At 31.0% G+C, this 13,524-nt stretch overlaps 1 protein-coding gene across 7 annotated transcripts in view; it reads left to right on the top strand.

The window, feature by feature from the left end:
* LOC114339424 (serine/threonine-protein phosphatase 2B catalytic subunit 2-like) overlaps positions 1 to 13,524 on the top strand; it is a 1,099,401-nt gene that overhangs the window by 639,132 nt on the left and 446,745 nt on the right. For all 7 annotated transcript variants that reach the window (XM_050647774.1, XM_050647800.1, XM_050647797.1 and 4 more), the window contains exon 3: positions 3,524 to 3,648. In XM_050647774.1, the coding sequence (XP_050503731.1) occupies positions 3,524 to 3,648 (125 nt within the window). The remainder of the gene's footprint in view (positions 1 to 3,523; positions 3,649 to 13,524) is intronic.

The following is a 13,524-nucleotide window of genomic DNA, read 5'->3' as shown; positions in this document are numbered from 1 at the left end:
AAATTAGAGAACTGGGACCTGGATGTAACGATAAATGTATCAGAAAATGTAAATCGAAATTATCTGAACATGATAGACTCAATTTATTTAATAATTTTTGGGCAATGGCTGGTAATGACCAACAAAGCGAATATTTATGTAGATATGTTCTCAGACAAGAGAGGAAAGTTGCAAAGCTAAAAGAGTCCAGAGGACACTGGACATATGAATATAATTTGCAGTTGGCAGAACACCGACTTCAAGTTTGTAAGAAAACATTTTTGGACACTTTTAACATAACAGATATGTGGTTAACTACACTATTCAAAAAAATTGATAGTCATGAAGGCGGAGGCCGTATACCTGGAGATATGCATGGTCGCCACAAGAACAGGGCAAATGCTGTAGACGTATTAAAAAGTATTAAAAATTCGATTCGTGCTCATATTAACTCTGTTCCAGCAAAAGAATCCCATTACGTAAGGCAAAGAACAAGTAAGATGTATTTTGATGAGTCTTTAATTTTTCCCAAATTGTATTCACTATATAATGAATGGATGTTAGAGAATCACCCATGCGATAAACCAACCACCAAAAGTCAGTACAGAAACATATTCAATACTGAGTTTAATATCGGTTTTTTGCACCGAAAAAAGATATGTGTCTTACTTACAATCTACATAACACTAAAGCAGAGAAAGACCAAATAGAAAAAAAATATGCTTTACATATTGCAAAAAAATATGCACGTGAAGCCAAAAATCGCGATAAAGAGGTTTCTAAGAAAACAGAAACTGTTGTAACTGCCTGCTTTGATTTGCAAAAAATATTAACTACGCTCCAATCAGAGGTATCATTGTTTTATTATAAAATGAAGTTTAAAGTGTATAACTTTACTATCTTTGATCTTGGATCTGCGGAAGGCTATTGCTATGCATGGGATGAAACCACAGGTAAAAGGGGGCCTAATGAAATAAGTAGTGCGCTATTTGATTTTATTAAGAGAAAAGTTGCTGGTGGAGCATTAGAATTTAGAGTTTATTCAGATTGTTGTGGAGGACAAAATCGAAATCGAATAATATTTTTAATGTATATTTATGCAGCTAAGATCATAAATATTAATATTACACACACGATTTTTGAGGTGGGCCACTCTCAATCTGAGGGTAATTCAATGCACGCCCTTATTAAGCGAAGAAAAAAGAACCAAGTTGTTTATGTACAACAACAGTGGTATACACTGATATGGTGTGCTAAAGTCACAGGAAAACCATACGATTTGAAAGAACTAAGTCAAAATGACATCTTGGACTTTAAATCAATGTTAAAGAAAATGCCGAATTGGGATTTAGATATAGATAAACGCCAAGTTTTCTGGTGTAAAATACAATACGTAAAATAAATAAAGAACAACCACATATTATTAGTTTTCAGTACGATCTTATTTCTGATCAATTATCGTTTATAATCTTAGAATGCAAACCAAAATCGAGCAAAAGGGCTACCAAATCCAGGAATAAAAATATACACGATTTATGGGAAGTTTACTTCCCATAACCACTTCAAAATAAAAAGATCTTGTTGCTTTGTGCTCTGGTAAAGCTATACCAGAGCAATATTGCAGTTTTTGTTTAAATCTTCCCCACTCTCAACAAACGGAATATTCGGATGATAACTCTGAATAAAAGTTTGCAAGGGGTTAATTTTGTTTATTTTTTAATAGAATATAAACTGTTTTATAATTTGTAAATGTTCATTTTGTAATAAATAAATCTAAAAGATATTATTTTATTTACCTACTTCTTGTTAGTATGTATGACGTAAATTCTTAAATACTACTGGTCTGAGCAAAAAAATCACGTTTAAAGTAAAACCAATAAAATAAATTAATTATAATCTCTTTATTTGGATATTTACTGATTAGTTACAATTTATATCCACCTAGCCAAAGAAACATACTGTGTTGAAATATCATTGTATGAACCACTTACAATGATTTTCACCTACAATTCTGAAAAAATTTGCTATTGTAACTCGACCTAAATCAGGACCAGTAATGTTAACAACAATGTGATATGTAAAAGTGAAAAGCTGAGAAAAAGTTATAAAATATGGATTAAGAACATCACAAAAAAATGTAAAAGCTGACCCAGTAAAAAAATAAAATGTTTTGGAAATTTCTTTAAATCGCTCTCCTGTAAACTAAGCAAAAGTGAGTTACAATGTTTTTCATATCAGGTGTCGCATGAACAGATTAATGGATTCCTCTATTTTTTATTAGATTTTAGTTTAGATTTTTTGAACCTGTACCGGGGGAAGAAAAGAAATGTGTTTCTTATGTTAAGTTTGAGACGCCCTATAGGGAGTACAAGGTACAAGTGTGGGTATATATCGAAATCGTATTGCAGTCTTATGTTTTCTATACATTTTGCTTTTCGAATGTCCTTGAAGAAGTTTAAAAAGAAAGAAAATATATAGTTTTACTCTTTAACATGATGTGTTTGTTAACTAAAACAAAACTAAATTAACAGCATAAAATAACAATTAGCAAAACTTTAAAAACAGAAAGACACGTAACGTAAACAGTTCTGATAAACCTACAATAGTTACTTGTCGACCAGGTAAGCGGTATACGACCAGCGCAACATAAGAGAGACGAGATTGTTTAATGGAGGCTCTGTGATTTTTTGGAATGGAATTGCCTTGAGCGTAAAAACAGATTTGGTGTCTGGGTGGCTCTTTAAAAAGCGAGAGGTACAGTACACAATTTTTTTTCTATGAACACTCTGTTCCCTTCGCACTATATATAGAAAATATTTTCATCTTAGTGGTATGATAAGACATGGCTTCTCCTCACGTATCGAATGTCGTCAGTTAAAACACACAATAAAGACTAAAACCCTCTAGTTTTTTTGTTATTAAAGATATCAGAGACATTAAAAAAAATAAAATGTTCACAAAATGTGAGACTACAATATAATTTTAATGTATAACCACATTTGTAGAATATATCCACTTACCTTTTCCTCCCTACAGGGTGTCTCAAACTTTTGTTTCACTTAAAATACATATTAAAGAATAAACCCGTCTATTAGCTTTGTTTCTAAAGATATCAGAGACATTCACAAAACAAAATGCTCACAAAACATTTTGATGCATACTTACATTTGTATCTTGTCCTCCCAAACATAACATAAGAAAAACATTTCTTTTCTTCCATCCGGTATAAGTAAAAAAAAAGAACTTTGAGTAAACTTTTGCCAGCTGTGTAAATACCAATACAAAGAAAAATATAAAATAATAAAAAAATTAGCGGGATCTGTCTAATATTTTAGATGAATTATTTTTGCTAATTTAAAATTATTTTAGTCCAAAACAAGCAAAAAATAATTTTTCTTTTATGCAATTATTATTGGTCGAATAAATACTGACTTTAAATACGTTTTATGGGCATTATTTTGGATTTTCATTATAAAATTACATTCAAAATATTTTCCAAACTTACTGGAGATACACAACTAAACTTTGTTTTCTTTTGTTTCAGTATGTGGAGATATACACGGTCAATTTTATGACCTTATGAAATTATTTGAAGTGGGTGGACCACCCGCTAGTACAAAATACCTTTTTCTTGGTGATTATGTTGATAGGGGATATTTTAGTATAGAGGTAAGTCTTATTTTTTTTAATTTATGACATTTTAAAAAACAAGTTGGTTATAAAATTTTTAAAACAAACAATAACGATGCAATTATATTAAGAGCAATAAGAGACAAAAGAAAAACCACTTACACGATGGTATATACAAACTTATATGTGGTGACTCCCCAAAAACTTACATCGGTCAAACGGTAGAATTTTTAGCACACGTATAGCAGAACACAAAAAATGTTTTAATAATAGGCCAATCAAGTTAGGTTTTTACTTGACATAACGGAAAAGACGAGGTTTGACAGTTGAAATGTGTAGTACGAGATATTACAAATAGACTACCATCTTGGGATTCATAAATTTTTTAGTGGAACAATTTTTAAATAAACAATCAAAACGTCAAACTTAGTTTTTTGCTCATAACTTAATAACTTGTTTATTAAGAGACATGACGTCCACAGGTAATTTTTTCAGAAAAAAAAGATACATCGAATGAGATAGGCTAAATGAAAATCGGTTAATAAACAAAAAAGTTATTGCAAAACGGACGACATAATCGCTGTTTTTGAATATTGTTAATAACAATTTTATTGTTTATTAAAATATGTTTAAGTATACCTAATTTTGAGGGCATTATGGTGTTTAAATGGTGAGCAAAAAATGGTCCAGATCTGTTAAATAGTTTGTGCAAAATTGAATTTGTTTAAATTTTTTTAAAAAGGAGCTAATTTCTGAGGCTGGTCCAGTTAATTTGGCTAAATGGATCTCAATAATCCGGGGCTCATTTCCTTCGTTAAGATGTATACTAATAGTCTATGAAAAAAAAAGTAAAAAAAAATTACATGTATGTACACAAAATTATTTGTTAATAAATAGCAGTTTTTAAGCTTATAAACAATTACAATAATTTCGTAGAAATTAGATCAAATTAAATGGAAATAAAAAATACGGAGAGTTGGTTAAAATACACAACTTCTTAAAAAAAAATTTAGGTCCTACGGCTCTTGGGGGCTCTTGGATGGCCTCTTTTTTTGAAAAAATCACTGTTATGTTAATTAACAACACTAAGAGATGAAATTAACCAATATTTTATAAGAAAACTCAAAGTTTTTAGCAAGAAAAAATGTTAAAAATTGTTTAAACAAGAGTGTAATAAACATAGACTAAATCGTGGGCACGGCTGGCGAGCGTCAGCAACCCCTAAAATTACGTTATACCGACCACAAAAATCAACTTTAAGTTGAATGACAAATTTTGGTCATTCCTTAGGTTTTCAAGGTCTCTGAATCCGAATATGGATTATATTTTTTTCTAGAATTAGTGAAACATGTTCAAAAATCAAATTTTATACAAAAATGCGAAAAATAAATTTTGATGATTTTTCAATTTTACCTTGCTGTATTTTTGGTCGCTGTAAATATTTCCTTTTGAAAATTTTACTGTCATCTTTGAAGCATTTAGATAAAAATGATATTTGTTCAAAATGATTAAACACATTAAAAGAGTAGTTGTTAATTTTTAAACATTTTGTCGTCAGATTTCGTTAGTTTCATGTTTACTTAAAAAAGTTGATTGACAAACTTTTTAGTTTATAATTTTAACCAACCCAACAATAAAATATGATTCATTAAGAAGTTTTCCAAAAAAATGTAATTCAAAATATGCAATAGGAAAAATGTTATGTGACTTTATAGACGAGCGGCACACACCAAGAAAAGCTCATTTCTCGAGATACTGACCACGGAGTGGTGAATAGCTAATTTTGGTCATACTTTATATTTTTGATGGTGCTGAAAACGAAAATTAGGGTTGTTTTGAATTTTGCGTGGAGGAACATTGTCAAAATCTTAATTTTACCCTAAAAATAAAAAAAAAATAAAATCACGTTTTTTTGCGTTTAACTCGCTACAACTCAGTTCCATTTTAATATTTTTTTTCTGAAATTTTTACAGTATATATTTCTCACCTTTCTGAAAACAATGGGACCTACTTCAATCTTTCTGTCTTACTGTAAAAAAAGTTATAAATTGTTTGAAGTAAAAGATGTAGATTCTTGAATTGCAAAGTATAATCGCTAAAGTTGAGAGACAAAATGTGAAATTTAGCTGTTTAATCAAGTTTATGTTAAAATCTAGAGTACAAGGAACAAAATGTTTTATAGAAAAATTGGTTTAACTTTAAATTTTAAGCAAAACGTGATTTCATTATTTTTTTTATTTTTAGGGTAAAATTGCGATTTTGACAATGTTTCCCCATCTAAAATTCAAAATAATTCCTTTTTCGTTTTCAGCACCATCATAAACATCAATTAAGACCAAAATTAGCCATTCACCACACCGTGGTTAGTATCTCGAGAAATGAGCGTTTTTTGGGGGAGTCCCACTCGTCTATTTATAAGGTCGCGTAACTTTTTTCCTGTTGCATATTTTGTCTTGAAATTTTCCAGAAAACTTCTTTATGGCCTATGTTTTAATGCTGCTCTGGATTTCTTATAAGGAACTTTTCTTTTAGTAAGTTTGTGCAAAAAATACGAATCGTAATAATTTACCGAATGAGGTCGACGATACAGCCTGGACTACACACGGATTCAAAATAGAGCGCCCGAAAAAAATGGCCTATACCTCTCGGGTTCTACTGTACCAAGTTTACTAATTTTTTTTTATCTATGGTACCACATTAAAATAATAACATTTATCTTATTTTCATTGCAAAATTATTCAAAACAAAGCGCCTAATGGGACGTACAAAACTTTTTTGAAGTGACCTTCTTATTGTTATTTTTTAAATTTATTTATTTAAAATATAATTCTACTAAATAAATGTGCAAAAGAATAATATTCATAAAATTCAAGTTTCTACCAAAATATATGTAATATTAAGCTTCAAATCCGCTATAATGTCAATGTTAAAACAGAGCTGCAACGGTCTAGCGAAGGTAGTGCGCGAATTTATTCTCATTCGGCTACGCCCACTATTTTTTTACTTTAGTCGGAACGAAAAATGCTCTTTGTTTATAACACTCCTGTTTAAACAATTTTTAACATTTTTTCTTGCTAAAAACTTTGTTAAAAACATTGACTTTTCTTATAAAAGATTGGTTAATTTCAGCTCTTAGTGTTGTTAATTAACGTAACAGTGATTTTTTCACCAAAGGGGACCATCTCAGACCCCAAGGGTCGTAGGACCTAAAATTTTTTTAGAAGTTGTGTATTTTAACCAGCTCTCCGTATTTTTTATTGCCATTTAATTTGTTCTAATTTCTACGAAATTATTGTAATTGTTTATAAGCTTAAAAACTGCTTTTATTAACAAATAATTTTGTGTACGTACATGTATTTTTTTTACTTTTTTTTATAGGCTGTTAGTATACATCTTAACGAAGGAAATGAGCCCCGGATTATTGAGATACATTCAGCCAAATTAACTGGACCAGCCTCAGAAATTAGCTCGTTTTTCAAAAAAATTTATAAACAAATTCAATTTTGCAAAAACTATTTAACAGATCTGGACCATTTTTTGCACACCATTCACACACCATAATGCCCTCAAATTTAGGTATATTTAAACATATTTTAATAAACAATAAAATTGTTATTAACAATATTCAAAAACAGTGATTTTGTCGTCCGTTTTGCAATAACTTTTGTTTATTAACCGATTTTCATATAGCGTATCTCATTCGATGTATCTTTTTTTTCTGAAAAAGTTACCTGTGGCCGTCAAATCTCTAAATAAACAAGTTTTTAAGTTATGAGCACAAAACTAAGTTTGACGTTTTGATTGTTTATTTAAAAATTGTTCCACTAAAAAATTGATGAATCCCAAGATGGTAGCCCTTTTGTAATATCTCATACTACACATTTCAACTGTCAAACCTCGTCTTTTCAATTATGTCGAAAAACGGCTTATTTTTTACTAACTTGATTGATCTACCACTGGTTATTTTCTCGATGTACATATTATTCCCTGCTCGCACTCCGTTATTGTTCTATAAATGGTTATGCGTGAATTGTTTCCATTCTGAAATATTCGACAGATTTCAGCTTTGAGTACTCGCCCAACCAACTTGTTGATACTTCTTATTTCTAATTGATACTAGATCTTAAAGCAACAACTTCAAAATAAATAAATCTTAACTGACAGTAGACAATGTAAACAAGTTTTTATTTCCAAAGGCAACTTGATATTCTTTTGTTTTTGTTAAAATTAAAGCCAATAAATTTTGTGCCAAAACTTTTAGGACATACGTTATATTGTCTTTAATTAAGGGCATGTAGGTGCTCTTCTAATACTAAATAAATAATTATTTTAAAGTGCATTTTAAATAAAATTAACATTCATGGAACTCATCTATATACAAGAATAGAGCATAACTTTTTAAATCTTTTTCAAAATAAGTTCTCGAATTAAATTCGATGCAGCTAAATTTGACAGCAATTTTTGTAATTACTAACTAGGAAATGCAGAGAAGCTCGAGCTTCCCTATTAATTCGCCCCAACTAATTACGGGAAAGTGGCATTATTTTTAATCCAATTGTAGTAAAAGCTAAATTACAAGCTTACGGTGTCTGTACTTAAATAATTTTATAAAAAATTATTCATTAAACGTGATTTATGCGACCTGCGCTGCATTTAGTTAATTAAATAAAAGAATTAAAGTAGATCTTAGTACAGAATGAGGTTATGTTGTTTAATTACTTTAGAGCTACGAATATTCATGGAGGTAGTTTAATTTGCCCATTTCGTACCATTTTATTAGACTTCGATACAAAGACAAAAAATTTTACACTTAGTGACGGATTCAGTACCTAATAGATTCGAATGTTACTTGATGGAAGTTCATTTTAAATAACAGTAAAACACTGAAAACTGTTGTTTTCAACACTTTGAAAAAGCACTTACACATTAATGTATACAAACTATCATTTTATGGTGACTACCCAAAAACTTACATCGGTCAAACTGGTAGAACCTTCAACAAATGTATACTAGAACACAAAAGGACTTTACCACCAATACCATTTGCTTACACGTATTTCATCCTTAAGCGGGCTACTCACACGCCTGCCGCAGGGCAACCTAGGGTGCACGGCTGATTGGGCAATCTAGGAAGCTTACTACACACGCCCCTGGATGTCTTTTATTTTACTGTTCAGGTTCAGTGTGCAAGTGAGTGTGAGTTTTGCCGCTCTAAATCAAGAATATGGCGCCAATATTGTCATTACAGCCAAAAGTTTTTGTAGCATTAACTCTTTCTGTTGTTCTACCAAGAAAATAAAGAAAAAGAAGATATTGAGTGAAGGCGTGGCTACAGGAATGAAAGATTTGTGCCACATGAACGTCATGCGACAATTGGAAGTAGATGATCTTAAGAACTTTGTGTGAATGGACACAGACTCCTTTGAAGAGTTCTTTGATATGGTGACACCAATAATAAAAAAACAAGATTCATTGAGGCGGAAGGCCATAAGTGCTCGAGAACGACTAACTGCTACTCTACGATTTAGTTAGCGGACAAAGCTATGAAGATTTAAAATTTAGTACTATCATATCACTTCAATTAATGTCAACAATGATTCCTGAGACATGTTGGTTATGTACGAACTGACTCAAATTGGCCCAATCACACTACACAAGTGTGAAGTGGCAAGGCGGCAGGGTCTGATCTAGGGAGCTAGGAAGGTTCGGAGCCCCTGCCTAGGAGACAATTTAGAAAATTGCTCCTGTTTGCCTACACACATCACATTTAAAGAAGCAATCAAGGACCAAAACTATAGATTGCCCCTGGCTGCGGCAGGCATGTGAGTAGAGCGCTTTATGGAATCATCCAGAGAGAGCTTACTACAGTTCGCTCTGAGGATTCCATAAGGATGAAAAACATACAAACAAATTGTGGTGGTCTGTATTGAAATTAAATCTTAACTGTCCTCCGTTAACTCATGTTCTTTCAATTGATACCTATTCAAAGCGTAACACTCAATTATAGAAAACTAATTAACTGATTCATTAACCTTTCCGTGATCTTGCGGGATATTTTAGGTTCCCCAGATGCGATTTTGTTTTTATAACTTTTCAAAATATATTTTTTTCTCTCTCCAGGTAATCTTAGATAATACATTACCAAATCGTTTTTTTTTTATAAAAATTATTAGATATAATTTCAATCTTCTACTAAAATTGAAATTATACTTATTTGGGGTACCTCCGTTACCCTGCATGGCCTACTGCGTATTGAAATCAAAGGGTCAGTTGACAGTGGAAACTACAGAATATCAGACAGAACAACTAAAACATTATGTAGTACATTCAGAAAACCCATTTGCAGCATACATCGAGAAGATAGTGGAAAATTTGTATGTCCTGACCGTAAAAATAATGAAAAAGAGCAAATTCTAATAAAAAGTCAAAACAAAAAAATGTACAGGGTTATTCACTATATTTTGACCCCTGTAAACTGCTTTATTTACAGAATTAGAAAAAAATGTAAAATACAGAAGTTATTCGATTTTTAAATTATGATTTTTTGACATATATATCATACTAGTGACGTTATCCATCTGGGCGTGATGACCTAATCCACTATTTTTTTCAATGGGAATAGGGGTCGAGTGCTAGCTCATTTGAAAGGTTATTCAATTCCCTATTCAGTAATATAAACATTACCATTATTAATTATACAGGGTGTCCAAAAATAATTTTTTTAATTAACTTAATTGACAAAAAGAAGAATGCATGTAATTAATTTAATTCAAAATACATTATACTGCTGTCAGAAAACAGAAATAAATATTTATTGAACAAATAAACATTACTTTTCACTTAAATTCAATGTTCAAGCTGCCTCCCATCTGCCTCTTGGAAGTTTGAACATGAAGTTCGAATTTAAGCAAAAATCAATGTTTATTTGTGCAATAAACTTTTATTTCTGTTTTCTAGCAGCAGTAAAATGTATTTTAAATTAAATAAATTACATACATTCTTCTTTTTGTGTCAATTAAATTAATTAAAAATTTTTTTTGAACACCCTGTATAAATAATTATCTTAATGTTTATATTACTGAATAGAGAATTGAATTACCTTTCAAATGAGCTAGCACACGACCCCTATTCTAATTTAAAATAATAGTCGATTACGTCATCACGCCCAGATGGATGACGTCACTAGTATGTTATATATGTCAAAAGATCATATTTTAAAAATCGAATAACTTTTATATTTAAAATTTTTTTCTAGTTCTGTAAATAAAGCAGTTTATAGGGGGGTCAAAATATAGGTAGATTGTTTAATAATAAAAACAAATTATTTCAGTGACTAGTGCTTTACTGTGTATAACTTTCCAAACAATAATGTATAATTCAAATGATTTATTAAAATATTTTAGCGGGGTACCATAGTTACCCCACACGGCCTGAAGCGTAAGTTTTTGTAGCACGTTTCCGGAAAGGTTAAAACCGGAATTTTTCTTCTTGTTTCAAATTCTAATGGAGCTATCAACTAGAAAACATTTGTCCAATCTCTTTAATGTCTCTTCTCCTGTCCAAACTCTTATTACATTTGACCTATCTTCAACATCATAATAACCTTTATTTCTGATTTTTTATCAGGTCTTTCATGTACATAGTTAACCCAGAATTATAGCCCAGCATACTTGTAAAAATTAGATTTCAGGAAGCCAATACATATTTGGGATTTTTTTGGCAATGTACTTTAATTAAAACTGTACAATACGTGAATGCAATCTCAAACATATAGATAGTCTAACAATAAAACACTGAAAACGTTTGTTTTCTATACTTCCACAAAATTTCGTGGAAGCATAGAAAACAAACGTTTTCGATGTTCTATTGTTAGATAAAATGAACTTCCATCAAGTAACGGTCGGATCCATCAGTTATATAGATAGTCGTAGATGACTTAAACCCGATTTTTCCATAAACGATTGTAATTAATATTTCGCGTTTATTGACTAACATGTATTGTTACTTTTTTTTGTATTGAGATCAAGTCTATGTTCCCTACTTATATTTGATATGCGGGACACTATTCTTTGCAAACCATTATTTGCAATTATACATAATATATTCAAATGCAAACCTTACGTATTATTTGCGAAATCTACTGCTTCGACGTCATATCTAATGTTTTTTAGACGCACTCTATTCTGCATGCGTGAAAATGTGATATGTCCTGTGCTAATCTAACAGCACTTGTTGTGGTTGTTCCTCGGTTTTCTGAAGGCGCTTCAGTAGCAGTGGTGGTGGAGTTGCATTGAGGGGGGGGGGGCGGCAAAACAGATAGACACAAACTACATAAAAGACAAAGGTATTTAATAACTTATGTGCAATAAGTCCCCTTAATTTTCCTAAGTATCGAGTTTATTTGCTTGAATTTTTCTGTCTGTCTGTAGTTTAAATTTCATGTCAGCTAATATATTTTTCATGTTTCAACAATTTTTTCTTTAATGCTGGACGGTGTTATGGGGGAGTTCCTATATTCCCCCTGTGATCCACCACTCCTCAGTAGTTTTCTAAAGCTTAAGGCGGAACTGCAGCTATGCTGATATTGGATAAGTGTCAAGTATCCATGAAAACATGATAATTCTTATGTCACTCTAGCAGCATATTTTCTATCGCACTTTTTCAGTTTTCTGAGGACTTTCCGGAGGTTTCCTTAAGACTAAAATACTATGCCTGTATTTTTGATCACGAATTTATATGCAATACGCAAATATGCATGAACAAAATGAGTCTCGCTTCTTTCAATAATAAATATTTCCGTTCACTTGACCGTGAATTAGTGCCCTTAACGTAAACCCAGGACCTGAATCCAGTACCTTCAGAAAGCTATAGCTTCAGAATAATAGTTTTCAAACCTCCGTCCCATGGACTTTTTTAATCTACGCCCTAAGAACTATCATTGACTAAACTTTCGTTAAATTTTCCAGTGGCCTTCAAGTGTTGTCCTTCCATAAGGAGTAAAGTCCTTTAAATGGTGATATGTATCCTGATTTTTTTTAAATAATCACTTATTCGAGATGGGTATTAGAAGATCAACGCTAACCGAGCGAAAATATTTATTTTTTATGTACGATGGAACTCTTCCAGATTCCGAAATCGGTACACAGTATAGAGCTTTACAAGACCTTTTTTGGTGTAAAATTGTATGATGTTTAAGTTAACTTGGAATTTTAATTATTAATTTTACCCTTGAAAAAGTTATGTCTACTAATAATTGGTACGAATTTTGCAACTAGTCAAATATAAAAACAAATTCATGGGATTTATCACCTTCCAAATTATATTCGTATAGAATTTCCTTACAATGTTGCCACTAGTTCCAGCAAAATAGAAAAAAATGAATGTGTGTGTACTTTGTACGCACGTAAGAAGTTATACTTCTACTACATATTATGTGATTTTTAAGACAATACCAAAAATTTAAAAAAATAAAAGAACAAACGCACACAAACACATTGAAAAATGCCACAAAGAAAAAATGATTTCTGGACGATAATAATTGTTGGCAAAAATTTTAAATACGCATTTTCTGAAAAAAAAACTATATAACAAATATACTTACAATCATAAAATGCATAAAAAAATAAAAAAATAAAAACTTGCATCGGGAATCGAACCCGTGAATTTCGGGGCGCTTTGATTCGTAATCGAAGCCTAGACTCACTCGTCCAATTCCACATTATTTGTCATGTGGAAAAATAGGGTAACTGAACGTTTTACTGTTTGACAGTTGTTTTGAATATAATTAAATTATGTAGTTTAAAGTTTGTGGAAGAAAATATTAAAATATAACAAAACAGTAAGAAAACAATATATTAGATGAAGATTGGTAGAACTTTTGTTGGTAATCAAATTAAGTATGTAAATCAAAGCATT

The sequence above is a fragment of the Diabrotica virgifera genome, chromosome 1 (assembly GCF_917563875.1).
Source record: "Diabrotica virgifera virgifera chromosome 1, PGI_DIABVI_V3a".
Taxonomy (NCBI): domain Eukaryota; kingdom Metazoa; phylum Arthropoda; class Insecta; order Coleoptera; family Chrysomelidae; genus Diabrotica; species Diabrotica virgifera.
Note: the sequence above shows the minus strand (reverse complement) of the source record. Positions and strands in the feature narration are given on the sequence as shown.